Genomic DNA, 25,814 nt, shown 5'->3' on the forward strand with positions numbered 1-25,814 from the left:
GATGTCAATGTTCTCGATTTGCTTCTGTATGCAGCCCACAGGCTCTTTAGCCCTCTCCTTGGCTACAAAACAATATGACCAAAACAGCTTAGAAATAAAGACCTCAGCTCTATCCCAGTGGCTGTGTGTTGGTGTCCACGCATATGCATCAAAGCCAATATCATCAATAGTCTTCTCCATAAGAAGAGCCATATAACCTAAGGCTATGCTTCCCTCCAAAGGATCTGCTCACTCACCTAAAAGGTGTGTCACTGATATCGGTGAAGAAGTAATCATTTGTGAGGAACAGAACCCGTTTCTGGAAAGAAAGAAAAACAATACAAACTGGTAATATACTTCTTGAACGGGATGCCATATTCTAAATAGGGAGAAAGGCCATAGTCTTTTACAGATTTTTTAAAAACAGTACTGTAGTAGAATTGTAATCTCTCTCTTAAACATGTCTACTGGTCACGTCCAAATGGTAGTTCCGTTTCTTATGACTGTACTCCTTTCTTGTCAGGAGAACTTCCACGCAGAGTGATGTTCTTTATTTTTTGCACTCCAGCTGAGATTCTAACCAGGCTGCAATCTCAAGACTAGAGACATCATCCGATTTTTAAAAAACTGTACAAGCTTTAATTTATCAAATTAAAATTGATAAATTATTATAAAGATAAATTCTCTTTGCTCATGGATCTTAGAATGTGATTTCTATGTTCTCTTCAGTCCCCCTTAACAGTCACACCTAGATAAACCTTCAAAGCAGCTAATGATACATTGGTTGATCCACTATCCTGGTCTATTGTGCCATCAGAGCAGACACACCAATGGCAGCAAGAAAAGCAGGCAGGCAGAATAGTCAGAGGTCCAGCAGGACAATTGCAAGAATGAGAACCCGAGGAGGGGAAACATAGACCACCAAAAGAATCACTTTATTATATTCACAGCTTCTTATACTGAGTGGTTCTTCTGTAGCCGGGTTATCAGTGCTGGTCCATGACATTTTGCAGACTGAAGCAAAGCATCAAATGGCACCCCTCTCGTCTCTCCCCTTTCTCTTCTTTTCATTAAAAGTCACACCTCGAGTTCCTCCCTTTTTTCCAAATCTCTTTCCCTCCTTTCCTTTTCAAGTGGGAAGGGAAGAAGAAAAGCAGCTTTTGGCCATGTCAGTGTTCTTCTTCTTCAGGCCATCCATTTGGGGGAACACTGGGTGAGCTGTGCTGCTCCTCCAAACTGGCCCACAATCTGGCATCTGAAGAGGCTGGATCCATGCTGTTTCACAGTAGGGCCGGCCTTGAGGATCATGTGGCAAAAGGTCCTTAAACCCACCTCTAGCTGGGAGCCAGGCACAACAGCAGTGCTCTTCTTGTTGGAGACATGCACTGGCAACCACATCCGGGGGGTAAATGTCTCTAGCCCTGTTTTGATGCACCTCAAATGTTGCACCAATGCTCCCAGAATCTCTCTGTGCCAGAACTGCATCCTCAGCTTTAGGGAAATACAGACAAGAGTTGAGGTGGAAGCACGGGAGAGAAGGTGGCAGAATAGCAATAGCACTAGCAATAGCACTTACATTTATATACCGCTTTATAGCTGGAGCTCTCTAAGCGGTTTACAATGATTTAGCATATTGCCCCCAACATTCTGGGTACTCATTTTACCGACCTCGGAAGGATGGAAGGCTGAGTCAACCTCGAGCCCCTGGTTAGGATGGAACTTGTAACCTTCTGGTTACAGGGCGGCAGTTTTTACCACTGCGCCACCAGGGGCTCAGAAAGCAGGAGAATGGCCTCTGTCACAGCGGCTCATTCCCATGCTTGCTGCAGTCACATGGGACTCCCTCCCCAACAGACCCCCGGCTCTTGCTAGTTAAGCACTAATCCTCAGTGTACTGGAAATCCATCTGGCACAGTGACAGCAGGCATCAAGGGAACTCGAGGCAATACTGCCCATGCTGCACAAAGACAGCTCGCTGCTGTAGGGGAGATTTGTGACCTGGCTGCCAGCTGAGCATTTCAAAAAATATCTCAGCTAGCCTCATTAACTGGCCAAGCATGGCCAGCCCAATAGCCCTGGAGATAGGACTCTACGTGCAGCCACACAGATTGGGGCCTTCCCCATCTCCAGTCTCCTGGGTATGTGGAGGAAAGAGCCTGACCAGATCCATGTCTACAATGGATTCCAGTCTTCCCCACTGTCTCCTATTCACTCTACTGCATTATGGTCACTATTACTAGTTCATTTATTTTGGCATCCCTACCCTGCCATACAGCACATTGAATCACACAAACCACAATGACACTAATATTATAACTACTAATCCTAAAGCAGCAGAAGAATGACCCCCCAAAAGCAAACACAGGCAATAAAAAAGGAAACACAAGTATATAAATGAAATAGATAAATAAAATAATAAATAAATATCAATTTACTGTCACCATGCTACTTTAATCAAAGCCTCTATGGAATCAAATGCCCCCAAATACTTGCTGGAATAAAATGGTCTTTGCAAACATTTTTTTAAAAGCTAAAGTAATCAGTAGGGTATAGTAGACAGAGGATAGAATTGCAGTAGGGGTTTTCCACTTCTGTCCTGCTGCAGCCCCTTGAATCTCTCTACCCTCTAGAGTAGGGAGCTGCAGCTGGTGTGTGTGTGTGCGCGTGCATGCACAGGCACACAAAACAATAAAGCTATTCTCATGACCAGGGGGCAGGCAGCAGGGAAGGCAGAGACAGACCTACATTTTCCCCAGACTATCCCTGACACTCGTGCCCTTTAACCCTGGTAAAAGCCTGGATACAAAACCCGGGCTTGTGGGGGAGGCAGTGGCAGGATCAGGCTCAATCCCAGCACTGCACACAAACAGCCCTACCCAGGTAGGGCTTGCCTAACTTGGTAGGGCAACTCGTGTGTGTAGCCATAATAAGCAGAAAAACAGAATGACATCCCCTTTGCACAAGTGGAAGAGCCTTCTTTTCACATGGGGCTCTCTGGATGCCATCCAGGGTGTCAGAACTGGGGGGACCTGGCTTTGGAACTTTGATTAGTCATGACATTCACTGGTGGCCTGGAGATTGGTCTCAATATCGATACAAAGTGTATGTCCTGAGCCGAAGTTGGAGACAGAGTCGAAGCCGATGCAGAAGGCTTCCGGGTCTTTTTGGCGGGCTCTGCCGAGGAAGCCATCTTCTCCCCTTGCCTCTTCAAGGCATGCGGGGTTTTTCCAGTGGGCATCGAGGTTTTAGACTGGTTAGGTTCCAGGTCCCTCGAGCCATGTGGTTGAGGGGACTGCATCGACGTAGATGGAGCAGCCAGAACGTCATCATAAAGAGAAGCCCTCAAACACAATTTGAGGTTTCTCCGCGTTTGCTTGGAGAAGGACTGGCAAATTTTACATGCTGAGGTATTATGAGCCTCACCCAAATACAGCAAGCACAAGCTATTGGCATCTTGGGAGGGCAATTTGGCTTTACATTTCTCACAGCGTTTAAAAGTCTTTTTCGATTTGGGAGTGTCCTTTTTTTTTTTTTTAAACAAAGAGGTACTCACAAACCGAGCCAGATAACAGTCCGCGGTCAAAGCCAAATATCAGTCCAATCCGTCGTCAGTCAGTGGGGTAAGACTAGAGCATTTTCCGAAGGCAGTCCAAGGTCTATAGCTAGATATCAGTCCGATCTGTCGCCAGTTAGGGCAAGTCAAAGCATTTTCCAAGTCAGTCCGAGGTTGATACCAGTAGAAACTTTCCAGAGATAGCAATTTATGAAGGAACCAGTACGAGGAGCCGCAGAAACTGAATGTACCGATCTCCATGGCGGTCGGAAAGGAACTGAGCTGCCTGCGCTTCCTCCCACCTCAAATAGCCACGTGGTCACGTGGGGTGGGGTGCAGGGGCCATAAAGGAGCTGTGGAACTCGACACCAAGAGGCTTCCGCGCAGGAGCAGAACCCATTCTAATGATAATATGAAGAGGAAATACAATCAGAAAAAAATGATACTGTGTGTTAAGAAGAACATAAAGGTGGAGAGGGAGAGGAAAACAAAAAGATTAACCCTCCAAAGAATAACAAGCACACAGAGAAACATGAACGTACTTTTCCTAAAACACTACAGTGATGCAAGTTCTCTTTGAATTGCTCAGAGAAAGTTACATAGCAGCTACACCTGCAGTATAACTTTTTCTGAAATAATTCCTGCACAGAGAACATTATACAGCCACTTTATGCAAAGTGAAGTAATGCCTGCACTATTTATTTTTTATGTTAAAGATTCTGGAGTAACTTTTCTTCCAGATATTAGAAGGGTCAAAACAGTCAAGACCATTGCAAGACCTTCCTAGAGCAAAAAATGATACAGTGCAGAGTGCCTTGCCTATTATAAACAAGATCTTCCATAGTAGACAGAATCCTCTCCACCTTCTACTTTCTCTCTGTTGTTTTCATCTGAGTACTGATGTTAATTGGTAGACCAGATTCAGGCTATGTAATATAGGTGGATTTACACAGAGGATTTGAAATCTCTTCTTGAAGTCTCAATCTCAATATTTAATTAACAGAAGGCTAAGAGATAAGTTAGCTTCTGTGTAAGTTGAAAGTTGACTAAAGGTCTGCAAGCACAAAGTCACAGCAAACAAAGTCTGAAGTGTGTGTGTTGAGGGGAGAGGGAATCCAAATTAGGACATTAAGACTCTGTCCCTTATGACCCTTCTTTGCTAACCTTTAAAATCATTTTCATTATTATCTCAGAGAGAAAAAGGATATAAAGTTAGCTAATTAAATCTATGGGGAATCGAGCATGGCAGAGAACTATGTATTTCACTCAGGGTAAAAGCAATATTTTTAGAAGCTTAGTAAAGTTATAGAAATTTTTCTTTTCAAGAGAGTTGAAGAAGATGAACTAAAAGAGGGTGGCTGCTTCTGCAATTTGCCCTCCAGTTAAATATAGTATGCACATTTTTGTATTGTTCCAAGAACTTGTAAAATTTGTTTAACCAGAAGTGTAAGTGAAACAAAAGTGGTGGGTATGTTGATACCTCACATGGTTGTTGTGAGGATAAGTTTAAGCCATGTACGGCATTCTGGGCTCCTTGGAGGAAGAATGGGATATAAATGTAAAAATTTTCTGTCAGATCACCTCTTCAAATCATGTTTCCCTGATGAAACATTTCAAAAATGTTCCATCAAATCACTTTTCAGTTCACTTAAAAATTGTTGTTTGTGTCTCCAGTCTAAGATGGTCAGAAAATAAGAAACAAAACAGTTCACCCTGCAAAAGCATGCAAGTTAGTGAAGAAACAATCCAGAACATAATCCATAATGGAAGAGAAAACTCCGAGGAACCATAATGGGAGGTATGGGAAAGCTAATTAAGTATCTGGAAATGTCATGCAGCCATTAGAAATGAAATATAATATTGTGTTCTGGGAGTCTCATTGCAAATAACTCTAGAGAAGACTCAAACTACTCAATACAAGTTGCTCTTTTTTTTTCAATTTTACAAAAAAAAGTATTAAAATGGAGATACTGTTACCTGAAAAATCCTGAATATTTTTCAAGACAGTTCTCAAAAGGACAGATACAAGCATCCTGCGGGGAGGGGGAATATAAAGCTTGAAATACCCTCAAAGATAATCTAGTGGCAAGATTCAAGGGTCCCATTCTTTCCAGAAATGTACACACACTAAGAAGAAACTCCTGCCAGGGCCTATGGGTCTGCAAAGTTTTACGAAATACTTTACAAGGTATTTAGAGTTTTGTAATAGTTTAAAAGAACAGCTTGTAGATTAAAAATAATGATTTTATGTGAATTTGCTCTGACTGGGTAATCTTCCACAAATAGAAGGTCCTTCAGCTTGCAGAAGGCAGGGAGGTGATTTTCACTGGAATAGGATGGCATGCAGCATGAATAACTTGGCAAAGAGGCACCTTTTCAACATGGTGATTCTCTTTATTTAGCAGGGGGAGAGAAACTGGCCCTATCCACCCCCAGCATAGTACCTCCAGTGACTGTTGCTGGTGTCTATCTTACGTTTCTTTTTAGATTGTGAGCCTTTTGGGGACAGGAAGCCATCTTATTTATTTATTATTTCTCTGTGTAAACCACTTTGGAAACTTTTGTTGAAAAGCAGTATATAAATATTTGTTGTCTGTTCAAAAGAAAACCCAGGGTAGTGTTTAAGTGTGTTTGTTTGTTTGACAGGGAGGCTGCAGAGCGGAGGGGATCCTGTGAAAAGCACACACACCCCCAATTATGAGAAGGGAAAGTGCCTCCCATTCATGGCAGCAAAATACAACTCATTTTATGTAAGTTGCCTTAGTCTAAAAGCAGTGTATAAAAACATACAATATACGCACCCCTTTATCCACAGGCACTTTCACATCCATTGAGAGGTAACCCGTCTCTCCATTGATCATTGCTGTTCGTAACTGCCCAAAGGAACAGATTTGGATTAGTGCCCTAGCGAGGATCAGAGCTACCTGCTTTGAGGTGGCCTGCAAGGAGCAGATACAATTGAAGGTACATCTTCACTTCATTTTGAAGATACCTTTTCAGCTTAATGTAGAGTGCAGTGGGCAGACTGAGAGGATTTCACTGATCTCATTCATTCAGGAGGCAATCATCACATTTTGTTATTTAGTGATTCAGACTAAGCAGAAAATCTGTATCCCTTGGGGCCAACTCAGTTCATACGTCAAGCAGCAGTTGCATTTGCCACATGTACACTGGTGCTTGCTGTGTACCTGTGTTGAACACGTAAAGTGTGGCAAGAAGACACATGCCTTGTAGAGACAGGCACTGTGTTAAAGATCTCTTTAGCTGCAAGTTTGTTTCCAGGCTCAGTACAAGGTTATGATGCAGATCTTTAAAGTTCTAAATAACATAGGCCTCATTATCTATAGGAGCATCTACTCCCTTATGAACCTTGTCACACTCTTGGATCTTCTGGGGATGCCCTGATCCATACACCATCATTGCTGTTTAGCCTGGTAGGTACTAGAGGGAAGGAGTCTTCTGTTTTGGCACCACAGAGTAGAAACTCTGCCAGGTCTTGTCTATGGTTTCCTTCAAAAAGACTGTGATGACTTTCCCCTTCCAGAAGCCATCTGAAAACTAGACAACATTTTATAACACTTTTATTGTGTTTTATTGGTTTTAGTGCTTTTGCTTTATTAATGTGCAACCCACTTTGTGTCTATGTTTTAGAGAAAGGTGGATAAGAAATATAAACAACAATAGATGAACCAATGGTCTGGCTCTGTTTATGGCAGTTTCTTCTGTCTGTGAGTCCAAGTATTAAGAATCCTGCTCACAATCTAATTTTCCTTGATATCCTGGCTTGCCCACTAGCCTCTGTGGCCAAACGTCCATATTGACCATGCCCTTAAGAGAAGTTAAGACGAAATGTGGAAAGAACATCCCTGGAACACTCTAGACTGGATGCCTTTTAATCATTGACTGGATGCAATGATTCATCAGTGGAAGCAGCCAAGTACAGGAGGAAATTAACCAGAGAAGTCTTCAGCTAGTTCAGACATCCAGCTTTAAGTATGAGATCTGCTGGGATATTCTTCCATTGATCTTTCCAAACATCTTACATTCTGCCTAGTTACTGTTCTTGGCAGCTTGTTGTATCCTATCCACTTTTTTACTCCCTCCAGATTTGGAGCACACCGCCGTATGTCTCTTACAGCGAGGAATAGAAGTTTGGTGGAGAGATTATTGGCTATCGTTGCTAAAAATGATGACAACTGGAGGACACATAAACATTTCTTGCCTAATATGTGGGTTGGGCTAAATTTAAACAAACCTGAGTCAGAAATCATCAGAATGTGGGCAGTCCCTTTTGGAGACTCGGGGTGCCACCAAATAAGAAAGACACACCATGCTAAAGAGCTGAGATGAACATTCGGTGAAGACAATCTCCCGTATGTGATGGGGATGATGACATTTCCCACTCCTTAACAAATGTCAGCCACTAAAACCATATCACATACTGTACTGTTACCAGTTAGCAACCCATTTTGACAAATGGAGAGAAATATACTCCAAAATTCCAGTTTGAACACTTACAATTTCATCCAAGTCTTCCCACTCTACTTCAGAAAGGTCAACACTGTTGTAGTTTGGTTTGGGCTTTAGCTTCTTCCCTTCTTTATACTATAGAAGAGAAACAATACAGAGTGGCTTTGCTGCTTAACAAACCAGAAAGATATAGGAAAAATCTCTGAAACAGGAAAGTGTCATTTATTTCCAGCCAGAAAATATTTGAGCATAAGACTGTAATCTAAAGACATGTCTAAGAGCTGGTCTTTTTCACAAGCAATGTGCAGTAGTCATTCAGCTGTTGTTGTGAGGGACTGAGACATTGAGGCAAGTCTCACGGTCAGTGAGACTCGCCAGATGGGATTTGCGGGGAGAACGGGTCTTAGCCCATTCCCCCCACAGACAATCCCCAGGCAGCCATGGGAGGCTGGATTGGCCGTCCACACGACTGCCAGCTCCATCACGGAGCCGGCAGGGGCTGTGGGGATTGGGAGCCACACGGCCCCTGGAAGGTCCAACATGCCTTGTGCAAGTGAGCAGGGCATGCTGGAGAAACCCCCAAGCCAGGACGGGAGGCTGCATTTCGCCTCCCCGCCGGGGGTCTACTTGTGTGTAGCTGTGGTGCAGAGTTGTGCCGCAGCTACACATGATTTTGAAAATGGGGTTTGCAGAGCACTCGCTCCGCAAACCTGGTTTAAGGGCAGGGGTTCCTTACCAGGTTGCCTGGTTGGAAACCACGAGCCCGGTGGTTTTCACGACCAGGCGAAATTGGGCTAGGCTCCCCTAGCCCGATTTCACCTGGTCGTGTGAATAGCCTCAGTGGCTGACATCTAGAGCAGCCTAATGCTCAGGATATTCCTGTGCTGCTCTGGGCTCACTGCAAAGCACAGATTGAGAGCAAATACTGTTAGGAGCTCGCCCATGTTCTAGTAGTACTCACTTAGACATGAAACATGTTGCTTGGCCATCAACGTGTTTCTGGTCTAAGCAAGCACTTCCAAAGCAGAGGTGAGCTCCTAAAAATATGTCCATTCTTGCAACGAGGGAGGATATCAGAAGCAACTGCATCAGGCTGCTCTGGATGACAGCCAGTATTCTACCAGCTAACTCAGCCACTTTAAGTCACATTTCCCCATTGTTCAATCCAGAAAACACTCAGCTACACACACTCCAAAATGAGCTTTTCCTCCAAAATAGTGAAATCACTGTAATTATGAATGCAACGTGAAATGTGATTGTGTGTCATAAGCACTTACTGCCCAGTGCCCATGTCCCCACAAGGGATGGAAAATGAATGACACTTTCCCCCTACATTCTTTGTATGCAATTTTGTGCAGCTGTTTTTATTTGAATTTATGGCAATCACCACTTCATTCCAAAGACTTGCTTTAGCAGAGACCACAGGAAATGATAGGAGAGTTCATGAGGATTGTGGTACAGTGCCTCTGTAAGTAGAAATGGTTGTTTAGAATGACACATCACTGCACTGGGTCACATTCAAAATTCAGCATTGCAGTGGTAACAGTCATTCTGCCAGTCTGACATTTTGACATTCTCTCTTGGTTGGTACAGGGACAATACACAATTATGGTGAGATGATCACATTAGGCAAATTCATTCACAGTTGAATTTGTGATTCAACCAACCGATAGATTTCTGTGGGTACAAGCACATACTGGTATAGGTAAAGTATGCCGGCGGGTCGGTGTCAACTCCTGGCGAGCACAGAGCCCTGTGGTTGTCTTTGGTAGAATACAGGAGGGGTTTACCATTGCCTCCTCCCACGCAGTATAAGATGATGCCTTTCAGCATCTTCCTATATCACTGCTGCCTGATATAGGTGTTTCCCATAGTCTGGGAAACATACAGCGGGGATTCGAAACAGCAGCCTCTAGCTTGATAATCAAGTCATTTCCCCGCTGTGCCATAGTCCCCTTAAACTCAGTCTGATTACACAAATGAATTTGAGACTCTATAAAGGCACGACATACCTAAGAATCCCAGAGTTTCTGTCAAATGAACAAGAACATTCAGAGGCTCAGAGTCACTTACCAATGGCCGGAGATCCGGATGAGAAAGAATGTAGCCATTGTTAGTATTTAGAAAGGCATAGCCATGGACACCCAGCTTTAAATAAAATGGATTGGAATAATTAGTCTTATTTCTTTTTCATACATTTCTGGTGCAATAGAAAATATGATAAATTCAATTTTCCACAAAACTGGGCATCTATAAGCTAATACATATGACACAATTCCTGTTGACACCACCGAGTTTCACTTAAAGTTGTTGCCAATATTCTTTCTTTAAATGGAATCTGAGAAGAATATTATAGTCCTGAATTTGGGTCAATTTTTTCTGATGGCCATTCCAGAACAGGGAATGCTTTTGACAAATCAGTCCATATGAATGAGCATCATGAGTTCTGCAACTTATATTTGCAACTTATTTGCATCATAACATCTACATCCCTGCAATATTTTAAACCTTTTAAAAAAATGAAACCACCAATATTCCTGGGATATAGAAACCTTTCATGTCACAAACATCTATTTTTTTAAATCTTCCTGTTCCCTTCAGAAAATTCCAGCAATTTATTTATGGGGCTTTGAGGTAGTTTCCCATCTGAGCACTGGCCATGCTTAATGTTAGCAATGTCACAACAACATGTGCCCTCTAACCACTGCATTGAATTATTCATGTTTGTAAATAAAATACACACACACAAATACAAACTATCTGTTTTCTTACAGTATTTGAACATTGTTGTACTGTACCATTTTTGTGAGTGAAACAGACACATGTGAGACTCTACAGCAGCCATAACTATTTATAAAGTAATCTTGAAACTACAACATTCAAGGCCTTTAACTGAAATAATCAATTGATAATAGCAGCACAAATGAAACAAGTTAAAATGTATCAAAATCTGTTGCTTGAGGCCATAAAACAGAACTGAAGACATAAAACTCTACGTAACAATTTCAATCATATCTTGTTTCAGTCCCCAAATATCTAACCAAAATGTTCTTGCTCTCTGAAGTAGCAGGCAGAATATATCACACGCTCATGTATCACAAGAATGTATCATAGGCATCACATGCTCATGCACAAATGGATGCAACATCTCTTCTACTTGAATTGCAAGTACCTATGCACTGAGTTTTTGGTCACACCGTCACACCACAAACTTCCATTTAGAGACAGAACTGATTTTCCTCTGATAACTTTGTACTTAAAAGCGGTGGGGGGGGGATGAAAAGGATAGTTAGCTTTCATCTTACTTACTATCTTGAAAAGGATTTAAATTGGTGGATCCAAAGCTAACTGCGTATAGTTTCTATAACAGTATCCCAGCAATTTAACTGCCCTTCTCCCTAAATTTGTTTGCAGAAAAGTTTAAGAGTGTAAGAATTGCCTTCTTGGATCAGTTTAAGGTACATCTAGTCCAACATTCTGTTTCCTACAATGGCCAGCCAGGTGCCTCTGGGTAGATCACCAGCAGGGCAGTGATAACCACCTCTTTGCTCTATTCTCCACATCTGGTATTAAGATTTATATTGGTTCTGTGCATGGAGGTTTCATTTAGGCTGAATGGCTAATAACCATTCATTTTCTCCATGACACTCTCTAATCAATCTAAGCAAGATAATCATATCTTGTGACAATGAATTCCTTAAGGCAACTGTTTGTATTCAAAAGGACTCTACTTCTTACAAATGCAATACTCGGAAGGAAGGTGGAGCATTTATCTGAATGCAAATGCACATTACTGATCACTGAACTTTGTGACAATAACTGAATTATTGATCACTGAACTTCATGACAGACAATAACTGGATTGCAGGATCTTGGTTCTTACCTTGTACCGTGGAGCCAGTTTGAGGAGTTCTCTAAGAGGAACATCTGAGCCTACCACACCAAGGAGAATGCCATGAGATCTCTGCAAAACAGAGAAAACATCCTCAGAAGCTGACAATATGCTGCCCCATTGCCCATTTCTACTATCCAGTCATTGCAGCAATTGATCATTCCTGGCCAAGCATACAGACTGGGGTGATAAAACAAGCAAAGGTAGATTAAGGGTCAAACTAGCAAGGACTTTATTTTATTATTTTAATTTTTTACATTTTATATCCCGCTCTTCCTCCAAGGTGCCCAGAGCGTTGTACTACAAACTTAGGTTTCTCCTCACAACAACCCTGTGAACTAGGTTAGGCTGAGAGAGAAGTGACTGGCCCAGAGTCACCCAGCAAGTATTTGGCTGAATGAGGATTTGAACTCGGGTCTCCCCGGTTTTAGTCCAGCACTCTAACCACTACACCACGCTGGCTCTTTTATGTTTTTAAAATGTTTTAAAGAGTTATGTTTACCTAATGCCTTATCTTCTGTAGTACAGAAAGTTTATTCACTAACATAAGGTCAAACTAAATGTGTACTTGCATGCATTTTTAAAAGTCATGCTTAAACACAAAAGCACAGTTGTAGAGAGCCCAGTCCTGATTGAAACCACAGTACATGGGGAGGCTAACTCTTGCCCCTTGGGCCATTTCCCCATTTTAAAAAAACACACATATCCCTGAAGGGGCCCTTTATTAGCAGCAGACACTTCAGAGGCAAACATCAGCTGCAAGGGCAGGGCTGTTGCAAAATGACATGAGGGGGAAGTGTGAGCCTCTCTCTCCCTGTGCACCATGTTTGTTTATTGATTGATTGATTGATTGATTGTTGAATTTATATACTGCCTTTCATTAAATCAATCCCAAGGCGGATTACAGCAAAATTTAAAAACAAGATTGTAAAAAAGACACAATTAAAATATTAAGCTAAAAACATAAAACAAATCTGATTAAAAATTTAAAACACAAGCATAAAAGCAATACAGAGCACAAAGAGCAGCAGCAGAAACAATCATGTAAAAGCCTGGGTAAAAAGCCACAATTTAACATGCTTTCTAAAAGCTGTGATGGAGACTGAGGAGCGAATAGCCACCAGGAGAGCATTCCAGAGTCTGGGGGCAGCAACAGAGAAGGCCCTGTCCCGCGTGCACGATAACCAAGCCTCCCTCATTGTCGGCACCTGGACCAGAGCCCCCTCAGATGACCTCATCAATCAGGCAGCAACCCTTGGGAGCAAGGTTATGAACGGGACAGGACTTCCTACAGTTGTGTTCTCCAAGTGCAGCAGAACACAAAGATGGAATATCCTTTTTAAAATGCAGTAGTATCTAGGACAACCATTAAATCTTACCTACTTTTTATATGCCTTCAGTTTTGCAAACAACACATTTTCCTTCTATCTGATTTCACTCTAAGTGGAGTCTAGAGGCTGCTATTAATCCCTGCTAATTGAACAAAGAGGCACCTTTTAAAGTGGTGATTTTCTAAGATTTAGCTGGGGGAGAGCAACTGGCCCTATCCAGCCCCAGCACAGCATCCCTCCCGTGGCTGCTGCTGGTGTCTGCCTTATGTTTCTTTTTAGATTGTGAGCCGTTTAGGGACAGGGAGCCATCTTATTTATGTATTTTTAATTTTTCTATGTAAACCGCTTTGAGAATTTTGTTGAAGAGCGGTATATAAATATCAGTAGTAGTAGTAGAGAGCATCATGCTTACTGTTTCATTCTTCTTGCTGAAGACAGGCATAGCCACTGTTGTCATGAGCAGGAGACTTTGTGCTTGGGATGCAAAGAGCTAGCAGGCAGAAAAAGAGCAGTAGGTTAGCAGAACAGGAGTAAGTAGCTTGGGGCAGGGGCGGGGGGCAGCACCAGTCACTGAAAGTAAGAGAGCAGAAAAATATGAAAAAGATGATTTTTTAAATCTAGCCAAGAAGCTGCAAGACACATGGCCCATTGGAAGGGTGCTGAAGCAGAGATCAGCTTTGTCAAAGATGACATGAAATATTCAAGATAGAGGTATATATATAAAAAGGAAGCTTTACAAATGAACACTGTCTACTATGCATGTCCAGATTAACATGGCATAACCAGAGACACAAATACATAGCCAAAGCATATGATATCCACAGGTGCCAAACAATGTGTGTAAATATATCTCAGTCATACCTATATCAAACAGATACATTTTCCATGTAACCATGGGGGTGCATGGAAAATGGGGGAGGGGGGAGCATAAAGGGCACATTCAGACCAAGCCTTGTTTACCTGAGCAATGTGAGGGACATCGACAACATTCGGATAACAGAAATTCAGATGAAAGGGAATGGTGATCACTGATATGGGACTATGGTTGGTCTATTTGGATAATCAAAAGGTTTGGATAGATAATGGGTGCTTTATCTAGCCACATGGACTTACATGGACCACATGGAAAATGGTCCATGTAAGGACCATTTTTAAAAAATGCACGGACACATAACTTGCAATAAAAATATTCTAAAACCACCACTTAAACAGGTGGAACATGACTCCAGAAGGCCACATATTTACCTGAAAGTTAACTTGAGGTAAATGATAAATTGTGTTATATTTTAAATTGTGGCAATTTAAATTTAAAAAATTTAAATCTCTAGGCGGTTTAAATTTTAAACCACCTAGAGATGCACATATCAGACAGTATATAAATATGATATATAAATAATGAATAAATAAAATTTCAAATTCAAAACTGAATTTGTTTTCAAAATCTGATACTTGGCTGTTGAATCTTAAGTAAATTTAAGTAAACACAGCTTTTAGATGTGTGTGTATGCTGACATGCAAATGTTAGTAATAAGAGCTGAGCTCCTGGAAAACAATTGGTTTTCACATTTTAAAGCTAGGAATTCAAATACTGAAAATTTTTCTGAGGCTGTATTGGTATGACATTTCCTTTCAGCTCAGTATGCTCTATAAGAAGAAACCACTTACAGAAAGAAAAACCATGGAAAAGCAAACTAAACATAGGCATCACATGTAACAGAATACAGGTATATCTGTGGGGTACGCAGAGAGAATACATATATAAAGAGAGAGAGATCCACATATTCTTAAGAGAGAAGCAACCCATTTGGCCAGGTAAGCAGCTCTCCTTATGCAAAGTCAAGATGTGACCTGCTGTTTCTATTTTTGAGGGTGGGTTGACAGAGAGCAATCAGCAACCTAATAAATCAATGCTGCTGATGTGTATCAGTTGGTTGAGTATATGCTGTTAATATGATTCCACAGGAATGAGAGCAGTCTAAAATATGTTGCAATACATCATACAGATGCATATAATCTATACAGTCAACTGCTTAAGTGATGGTATTGATCTCCTGATAGTTCTTTTGAACAATTACTACTACTACTGCTAAGTATTCATAGGAACATAGGAAACTGTCTTATTCTGTGTCAGACCACTGGTCTCTCTAGCTCAGTACTGTCTACACTGACTGGCAGCAACTCTCCAAAGTTAGAGGCAGGAGTCTTTCCCAGCCCTACCTGGAGATACTAGGAATTGAATCTGGGACCTTCTGCATGCAAAACAGATGCTCAAAGTACACCACCTATATAATCACTGCAATCTTTACTGCTACATTAAGAAGGGGCAGGATTTTTACAGATGGGAGGTGTGTGGGGAAAATTCTCTCCACGTTTGCAGCCACCACTCAAATTTCCACAAAAAAAAAAGGAATCTCAGTATCGGAGATCAATATTCCCTCACCCTTTCCTTTATAGTATCATAGTAGGGGCTTTTCCCTTCAGATAAAGTGGCGGAGGAATTATCAACAGCTCTTGATGAAATTAAAAAGCAAGCTTTTTTATTTATCACAGTCTTTCAAGCTTGAGGATTACACTTACAAGAAGTGTTCACGCATAACGTTTCGTTAACTCTGGTTACACATACATTAGCAGAAACATTTCTTTTCTCTCTTCTCCCTCTGTATTCTTGTGGGAATGGTGCCTAGCCTGCTCTTTTGTATTTCCCCTTTTCCTCTGATCATTCCCTCAGAGCTCTCCTTGAACAAAGATCTGACATGCTTCAGAGGGCAATCTGGACCACCAATTCCTCTAAGTACCAGAGAAGTCCCTCAGTTCAAGATATAAAGTCTAGAACAAGCTTTCAGCTCCTTATTCCCTTTCTCAATCTTCCTTCTTCTCCAACCATCTGAACTGTCCTGCTCCCTGGATAATCATCTGCCTTCCCTCAGCATTCTAAGTGAGATTTCTCTTTTTCCATGAGCAGGGGTCCCTCCACTGCAGCCGTCAATCACTGTATACACTGTAGAATATAGTAACTATTAAACATCTACAATTAACCGACTTTATAACTATTATAAAAAATAGCACACAAGCTACTACATAAACATCACAAAGTGGTTCAGTGAGTTTGTAGTTCAGCAGAGATTCGAACTGGGGACTTCTGGCCCATTGGCCATGGTCTTAATTACTACGCTACAACACAATGGCACAGCACAATTTCATAAATACATCCAGAGCAACCTGTTTCCTCACGGTTTAGCTACAGCTAGATAAACTAGTACAGAATACAGAGACTGACACAAGAGAAACAGTTTGTGTTCACAGCACAAAGGGCAGTTTGTTACCTCCTCAGATTGTGGCAGCTAGTGAGAGACGTGGATGACAAATGAACGTACACATTAATGGATGGATGACGGAACTCGGGAATGAATATACAATGTAGTGAAACATACAACATACAATGAAGACAAATGCAAGCAAAAAATGAAAGAGGCACAAGCTAATCCCTAGTGAGCAAAAACTACTGCACAATTGTTTTCAGGTTTCAACCAAGCAAGAGCAAATAAAATCATTAACATGGCCACATCATCTTTTTTGTTTCTTCTACTAATGGCCACAAAAGAGAACATTAGCACTGGTATATGAGTAGGGCTCACACTGAAATGACATGGAACATATTTTAGGATCAGTAGATGTACTTATGGCCAAGCTATACATTTCACCTCATCATTAGTGGGCTCTTGTAATGACCTATTCTCACTTTAGCACACAAGGCTGCGAGATAAGCCAATGATCATCTTGACTCCCAGGTACTTCAGTCAGTGTCTAACAGGTAAACCTTCTGGCTTGAGAAGACCAAGGTAAAAAGAAGGGACATGTACATCCAGGGATTGCTTTGCTTTTTTGCTAGGGATGTACAAAATCCACTTCAGAAATTTTCCTAGCTTTACCAAAAGAACTCTTTGGCCAGACTTAAAATTCCTCTGACATTTTGCCTAAGAAAGTACCACCAATTTCATTTTGAATTTTGTTCCAGGTGAAATTTCACTGGCAACTTTACTTTTTGTCACAGTAGTCCCCGCTGCCAAAGAGACAAGCCACTGTTCGGTTTTAGATGCAGCTCGTCTCTTTTGGTAGCAGAAAATCCTGCAGTGACAGCAAATTGCAGATCTCTGGCTCTATAGAAGGGATGTGCATGGAACTGGGTTTCGCAATTCAGTTCTAATTCAAACCGAGTTCAAGCTGAACCGTGTGCTGGTTCAGTCGAACCAGCTGACGGTCTGGTCCGTTCAGACAAACTGGGTTGAATCGGTTCAAACCAGTCTGAGAGCTATGCTTGTAAAGGGGAATCTGATGAGGATTGCCCTTTACAAGCAATGGGTTGGGGAGATCCTTTAAAAGTATTCTAAGGGTGGCCGGTGGGGCGGTGGTGGGAGGGCACCATACCAGCTTCGATGGCAGCAGTGGCTCCTCTAAACCCCACTGGTGCTCCCCAACCCCAGCAGTGCAGGCTGGCAGCAGCCTGGTTCTGGCCTCCGTGCATCTGCAGAGGCCAGAACCAAGCCGCCGCCAGCCCGCACCACTGGGAGAGAGCACCGGTGGGGTTTAAAGGAGCTGGCGGTGGCAGTAAGTTGCACTCCAACCTCTGCCTGCCCCCGCCCACCCTTAGAACACTTTTAAAGGATTCCCCCACTCCTTTGCTTGCAAAGGGGAATCCTATTCCTCACTGGATTCCCCTTTACAAGCATAGCCCTCAGACCAGGTCGAACTGATTCAACCCAGTTTGACCAAAGAGACCAAACCACTGGTCAGTTCAACCAGCTCACGGACCGGTGGTTCGATTCGAATTTGAACTGAATCACAAAACCCAGTTTCATGTACACCCCTACTATAGAGCCAGAGATCTGCATTTTGCTTTCACTGCAAGATTTTTTGCTACCAAAGAGACAAGCTGCTTTTAAAACTGAACAGAGACTTGACTCTTTGGCAGCAGGGACTACTACGACAAAAAGTAAATTTGCCAGTGAAAGTTGCAGTATTGGATCAGCCCAGGCCCGGTTTGGTTTGAACTCAGACCGGCTGCCTTTTTTTGAGGCCAGTCTGGTTCGAGTTCGAACTGGTCCTGTTCAAATCAAACACAGTTCTGCACACCTTCTATAGGTGTCTCACGCATATCCCTTCTTTGGATCCTGGCCTAAGTGATTAAAGACCATACTTGACACTCCAAATGTATGTCAATTCTCTCTGTGTAACAGAAAACAGACTGCACTGCTGTAGCCCCACTGGGATGGAGGCTCAGCGACCCATTTCATGAGCTGAAACTAATCTCTTTTCCTGTGGGTAATCCCTTATAAAGTGTCTCTGCAGAGTTCACAGAGGACAGAAATACTACTTGTCATGCTATGCCTGTACAATTTGCCTTGAGTTCCTGGGTCATAGTGGAATCTCAAAGATATTACTAAGAACCAAGGTGAAGACAAATGATGTCTGTACACATTTTCAGAAAACAATAATGGCACCAATCAGCTGCAGCTACCCACTTTCATATTAATAGTGGGCATACTGCAGAAAATACTTTTAAGAGACCCTGTCTTCTACCTGGAAGCATTGCTCAAAGTACTTACTGCACTGTCCATGTAGGCTTCTGTCCATATGATGTCATGATCATGATTGATAACCATTGGTCGGCTGAGTACATGCAAGTATTCCATTACATTTTCCTGGACATCAGCTAAAGTGGATATCTGTGTATAGTATCCTTACACAAAATAAATAACAAAGAAGAGAGAGAGAGATTTAACTTTCTTGAATTAGATATTTGGATCTCAGCTCTATAAACTGCATTCCAAAATGTATCCGATTCTGTAACAGCTATTCCAATCTCTAAAACAGGTTTTACTATAGATAAACAGGGCAGAATCTTCTGCATGTGTTTGCATTGAGGCTACCAGCCTGGGGTCATGCTAGAAACCTCTGGACTTGCTGACAAATTCTGGTAGGCCCTGGTGCTAGTTCATTCAGGAATCCTCAATGACAGAGCCTCAAAGCCGCTGCTAGAATCTGGTGATATTCCCAATTTTTCAGCCAGTTTCAAGAACATAAGAACAGCCTTGCTGGGTCAGGCTCAAGGCTTATCTAGTCCAGCATCCTGTTTCCCACAGTGGCCCACCAGATGCCTTTGGGAAGCTCACAGGCATGAGATGAAGGCATGCCCTCTCTCCTGCTGTTGCTCCCCAGCAACTGGTATTCTGAGGCATCCTTGCCTCTAAGCTTGGAAGTAGTCTATAGACATCAAGACTAGTAGCCATTGAGAGACCTGTCCTGCAAGAATTTGTCTAAGCCCCTTACAAGAACATAAACTGAAATGTTTTTTATGAATATATTCTCATGTGGTGAGAACTGGCATTTATTACATCAAGGATAGATTAGCAGGCTCCCAAACAGTAGCTGGCATGTTGAGCAGCCATCTGGTGCTGTAGTGGTGCTGTACGCCTGTGAAGCAAGGCTGCTCTGAGCTCAGCCAAAGTCTTGCTGAGCAACAGAGTGTGCACGCTGGGGGTGCGATTTTTATTGATTCCCCCTGCCTTCATTAGTGCTCTTTGCATTCCAGAAATATGTCCCTGAGAGCTGTGCAGCCCTGACTAATGCTCTCTGTTTGTGTGCAGACAAAAGAACCACACATCAGTGGATGCATTCCTGTTTCTGAAGCAAGGGGACAAATTTTGCTGATTGCCCCTTCCCCCAGAAGCACTCTGTGCAACATACAAACATGTCTATGAGGGTTCTGTGAATATGTCCCTGAGGGACATATTTTAATGTTGCACAGAGTGCTTCTGGGGGAAAGGGAGATCAATGAAAATTCCTGCCCTCACACACAAGTGCCCATGCTTCAGAAACAGGAAGGCATGCGCAGCACATGTGCTTCTTTTGGCTGCACATGCCCAGTGTTAGGATTATATATTTAGCACATTTTTATACTGCCTCATATATAAACCTCTGGGCAATTTGCAATTTTAAAACACAAACAAAACATTAATTAAAACAGTTAAACTATAGAAAATTTATTTAGTGTTAGGATATCAATCTATATTTCTTTATCTTATAGGTTGAAAACAGCACAACCAAAGAATTAACAGTGATATAATAATGAACAACAAAACAACCCACAAATGACTCATCACCCAACCACTATTGTTTACATGACAATGTGGTTTACTCCAATCCTTTGTCCGGATCTATTTCTGTCTGGGTTGAATTTAGAGTGTTGACACCACCGAGGCATTAACCTTTCAAGTCCTTAACAGCTGCGATCAGTTTATTTCAAGGATTTCATTCATCAATACAAATCTGACAGTTTTTAAGATAAGCATCAGAGTCCTTGCTCTCTGACCCATCTTTGTCAGAGAAATGTCTGGGTATTACTAAGGACAGAGCCTTTTTGACGTGGTGCCACAGTTGTACAATAGTCCCAGGGGAGATCCAGTGAACTCCCTTTTCACTTCTCTAGATGGGATTTAAAGTCCTTTTTACTCAGGCACAGGTTGAGTGATGTATGTGTTTTACGCTGTTTTCCTCTGCTAAGAGGTACCTTTTAACTGGCAATTCTCTTATACAGTCATCCCTCACCAACTGCAAGCATTCCATTCAGGCAAAACCTGGCCGTTGGTGAGGCATTAAAGTCTATGGGAAACAGGGGCTAGGGGAACCGTGGCTTCAAAAAGACCTAAAAATAAGAGGAGAAAATATAAAAATCTTGCTAAAATCACCAAAAATTCTGCAATATTGCCAAGAATCCCCCCCAAAAATGAGCAGATTGGACCTCTGGAAATTTTTTGAACCCCCAATATTGCTCAAAGGCATTTCAAAGCGGCAAGGAACAGCAAGGTCAGCAAGGGTCACCAAGAGGAATGAGCAGATCAAACCCTTGAATCCCAACCACAGATACTCGGGTCACACGACCTGTCACAATTTCCTGTTCACATATATTCAAAACCACGGTTGGTAAAACCGCAGTTGGCAAGGGATGATTGTGTTTCACAAGGGGAGAGCAACTGTCCCATCCAGCTTCAGCACAGTATTCCTGCAGTGACAGGTGCTGGTATCTACCATATCAATTTATTAATAGACTAAGGGGTTGGTAACTGGATGAAGGACAGAAAACAGAAGGTATGGATAAATGGAAAGTTTTCATAATAGAGGAAAGTATCAAAATCAAATCATCTTTATTACAATCTTTGACGAGCCAAATGTCAAATACCAGCATTTATTACTATCTTTGGCCAGCATAATGTCAATGGCATAAAAAGCATAAAAATGACACAGAAGGCATGAATGTGGGGTTAAAAAGAATATAAAAGAGGGTTATGGGCCCAAAGGCCCAAAATCTAAAAACCCAAGGTCTTAAAATCTAAAAAGCTGCAAAACTATGAAACTATAAAATAATGGTGATAAAATGCTGCTATAGAATGCTAATGAGTGAGCTAAAACTGAGTTAAAAGGCTAAGCACTGAGTCAGGCCTGCTTAAGGCTTGCTGCCTGTCAGAACCTGACAGATTCTGCGCACTGTCACACACAGCTTGGAACATTGTGCATGGTAGCAGGGCTGGAATCAGAGAGCAGAAGAGAGGTGTAAAATTGGCTTGTGCAACCTGGGAACTCGAGATGGAGCGAAGTAAGAAGTGGGGTATGTATTGGGACTAATGCTCTTTAACTTATTCATAAAGGATCTAGAAGTTGGGGTAAACAGCTAAGTGGCCAAATTGGCAGATGACACGAAACTATTTAGGATAGTAAAATCCAAAATAGATTGTGAGGAGCTCCAAAAGGATCTCCTCACCCATCCAAAAGGATCACCTATCCAAACTGGGTGAGTGGGAGACAAATGGCAAATGCGGTTTAATGTAAGCAAGTGTAAAGTGATGCATATTGGAGCTTAAAAACCCAACTTCACATATACAGGTCAACCCCGTTATCCATGGGTGTTCCGTTCTCCGCTACAACTGTGGACAATAGAACCGCAAATAACAAGGCAATGGACTCGGGGGCGGGGGTAAGTTCCTGGAGGCTCAAAAAATGGCAGGAAATGGTGAAAAATCACCCTAAATATGGGCGGGTGCCCTACCATGCTCCGTAGGTCTCTGGCAGTCCAGCAATACCCCCCAGAAGTCCCAACTGAGCCATTTTCCCATGAAAAATGGAGGGGGGCATCTTTTAAAACAAATCAGCCACAAAATGGTTCTTTTCCTCAAAATGGTGGCTCAAAATTACCTTGGAGGTCATTTCTGGCTGCCCCAAAACTGCAGATAAATGGAAATTAAACCAGCCCATACCAGTGCATATTGAGGACTGGTGTCAACTGCTCAACCTCAGATACACAGACCCGCAGATACTATGACTACATATAGTGAGGTCCACCTGCACACTGATGGGGTCTGAGGTTTCAGTGACTGACAAGGAGAGGGATCTTGGGGTCGTGGTACACAACTCATTGAAAGTGTCGACTCAGTGCATGGCAGCTGTGAAAAAGGCAAATTCCATACTAGGGACTGAATGCTAGGGGACTGAAAATAAAAATGCTAACATTATAATGCCCTTATATAAATCTATGGTCTGGTCACATTTGGAGTACTGCATACAGTTCTGGTCACTGTATCTTAAGAAGGGCATTGCAGAACTGGAAAAGATGCAGAAAAAGGCAGCCAATATGATCAGGGGCCTGGAGCACCTTCCTTATGAAGCAAGGCTAAAGTATCTGGGGCTTTTTATTTTGGAAAAATGTGACTACAGGGAGACATGATAGAGGTGTATAGCATTCTGCATGGAGTAGAGAGAGTGGACAGAGAGAAAATGTTCTCCTCCTCTCACAACACTCAAACCAGGCCAGGAAATTTAGGAATGACAAAAAGAAGTACTTCTTCACAAAGCGCATAATTAATCTTTGGAATTCTTTTTCTGCCACAGGATGTGGTGATGGCCACTAGCTTGGGTGGCTTTAAAAGGGGCTTGGACAAATTCATGGAGGACAGGTCTATCAACGGCTACTAGTTGGTGGCTAGTATAGGCCACCTCCAGCCTCAGAGGCAATATGCGTCTGAATACCAGTTGCAGGGGAGCTACAGCAGGAAAGAGGGTGTGCCTTCTCAGAGGCATCTGGTGGGCCACTGTGGGAAACAGGATGCTGGACTAGATAGACCTTGGGCCTGATCCAGCAGGACTTATTTTATGTTCTTATTGCCAGCCCTTCTGGGACAGGGAGCCATCTTATTTATCTATTAGTTATTAGTTATTTTTCTGTGTAAACCTTGAGAACTTTTGTTACAGTATATACATATTTACAGTAGTATTACTTAAGCTTCTCTAAAGGCTTTTATATTGCTTCATTATTATTTATCTTACCGCTTTCAGAAGTAATTATTATATTTATATTATGTGTTTATTGTATGCCACTTTGAAGGCACCTTAGCAAAGAAAAGCATAATAAATCGAACTAAACAGATTTAAGTACCATATTTACCTGAATAAAAGACAACTCTGAATTTAAGATAAGCCACTTAAAAACAGAGATTAAATACAGGTTATACCTGTATACAGGTTATACCTGTATTTACCTGAAAGAAAGAGAAGTCTGAATTTAAGACATCTGCCTCTCACCCCCATATTTCTAACATCAAAGAGACTGGAAAAAACTTAGTCATAGATTCAGGTAAATATGGTAAACAAACAAAAACAAATAATGGTGTCAATTGTCTGTCACTAGTTGTTACTCCCCTGCAACTGGTATTTCATCCTGCCTCTGAGGCTAGAGAGGTGGCCTATAGCCCTCTGAGGTGGCCTATAGCCCTCCATCTATTTGCTTTCTTCTCATTTTATTTTTTGCCCCAGATCTCTTCTCAGCATCTTCATCTCAGTCACCTCCCCACCCTCCAACAGTCACCAACCAATTCCCAACCCCTTTGCTCTTCCCCAACATTATGTGCCCCTTGCCCTGTATACCATAATGTCACAGAAGCTGGAATTATAAAATGACATGCAGAAAAGGTAACATAAAGGGTTGCTCTTTACCTTTGTTGTTACATGCTATCCATTTCACATTCCGGGCAAAACTGACTTCCCTCCCAATAAGATATGTAAAAACCCGGACCTGTTAAATAAGAATACAAATATTGGAATTAAGTATAAATATCCTTGGGTTACCATCTGAAAAGCTCAAGAGAAATCTCCATATGTACTTATATCACTTATCACTTCCTGTGCTGCTTCATCTCAATATGTTACATGATTATCAATTCCTGTGCTATTTGCACCTTTCCCATCAATTCAGGGAAGAAAGGATGTATATAGTCACTCTATTTAGAGAAGTCCTTTTCTTTTTTGTTCTTGTAGTAGCTGCACTACATTCTGTATTCATGGTGAAGAGTCATCTAGTGCATTTGCCAAAAGCAAATGCAAGAACAGTTTTGCACACCACCTTAGTATAAATTGAATGGTATCTTCCAAAACTGCAGAATCTGCATCTGAGTAATGAGTTAGAAAAGTTTAATGGAGATGAACACAAGAGAAGAAGCAGTTGCCAACATGCCATGAGCAAGTCAGACATATGCTTAATCAAACTTGTAATAGGGACAATTCAGCATGGTTGCCACTGAAAAATGCACTCCACGTGGTGAGGCTCCACAGAGTCACAGGAGTGTTTGAATCGGTTTCACATACAAGTTGGTCAGATCTCATAGGAAATACCTCCATGGGGATGTGATGCTGGCATGAGTCCTTATCATTCAATCCAGCTGGCCTATGCAGGAAGCAGATTCAAGAATCTTTGTGACTGTGGAGATTTATCACACAGAAGCTGCTGTGGGACTATAGAATCAGTCCATAATCTGTAATCCTCTTGGTATGCTAATTTTAATCTACCACTCTGGCTGGTGCAAGGCTGTGAGATTTGAGTGGCAAGTATCCATTACTGAGTCATGTATCCAATACATTTGTTTTTGGTCTAAAATATACTTAGATATATATGTTTGTTTATACTGGCTGATATTCAGATTAAGGAAGTGCTGGTGCAGTGGTGCTGGTACATTGGTACTGCCTGAGCACTTCAGGGAGGGGTGATTTGTTGATCTCCCCTTCCCTCTGAAGCTCACTGTTCCAGAAAAGATGTTCCTGAAGGTTGTGCAGCCCTCAGGGGCATATTTTCAGGGTTTGCAATCTGCTTCAGAGGGAAGACTGATAAAAGACAGTGAGAAGGGAAGACTGATCCAACATAGCGTAGTGGTTAGAGTGTTGGACTAGGACCGGGAAGACCCAGGTTCAAATCCCCATTCAACCATGAAACTCACTGGGTGACTTTAGGCCAGTCATGTATCTCTCAGCCTAACCTACCACACAGGGTTGTTGTGAAACTAAACATAACCATGTACTGAGCTCCTTGGAGGAAAAGTGGGATATAAATGTGAACAAAAATTAAAAATTTTAAAAAATTAAAAATCAGCTATTTCCTGGAACACACACTGTGCATTAGCTGCACGAGCACTAGGGATGTTCACGAACAGATTTTTTGGATTTGATTTGTGCCCAAATTGATTCACCCCTGATTTGTTTTGTGTCCTAATCT

The 25,814-nt window shown here is 42.0% G+C and overlaps 1 protein-coding gene across 7 annotated transcripts in view; it reads right to left on the reverse strand.

The window, feature by feature from the left end:
- The window catches only part of CACNA2D4 (calcium voltage-gated channel auxiliary subunit alpha2delta 4), a 301,745-nt gene that overhangs the window by 170,403 nt on the left and 105,528 nt on the right, over positions 1-25,814 (reverse strand). For 6 of the 7 annotated variants that reach the window (XM_053255007.1, XM_053255006.1, XM_053255005.1 and 3 more), the window contains 8 exons: positions 24,266-24,344; positions 18,829-18,962; positions 13,638-13,715; positions 11,886-11,966; positions 10,076-10,150; positions 8,051-8,137; positions 6,334-6,405; positions 237-298 (listed from right to left, as the gene is read on the reverse strand). In XM_053255007.1, coding sequence (XP_053110982.1) covers positions 237-298; positions 6,334-6,405; positions 8,051-8,137; positions 10,076-10,150; positions 11,886-11,966; positions 13,638-13,715; positions 18,829-18,962; positions 24,266-24,344 — 668 coding nt within the window. The remainder of the gene's footprint in view (positions 1-236; positions 299-6,333; positions 6,406-8,050; positions 8,138-10,075; positions 10,151-11,885; positions 11,967-13,637; positions 13,716-18,828; positions 18,963-24,265; positions 24,345-25,814) is intronic. The other variant, XM_053255008.1, reaches the window with a different exon arrangement.

Source organism: Hemicordylus capensis, chromosome 5 (genome assembly GCF_027244095.1).
Source record: "Hemicordylus capensis ecotype Gifberg chromosome 5, rHemCap1.1.pri, whole genome shotgun sequence".
Classification (NCBI taxonomy): domain Eukaryota; kingdom Metazoa; phylum Chordata; class Lepidosauria; order Squamata; family Cordylidae; genus Hemicordylus; species Hemicordylus capensis.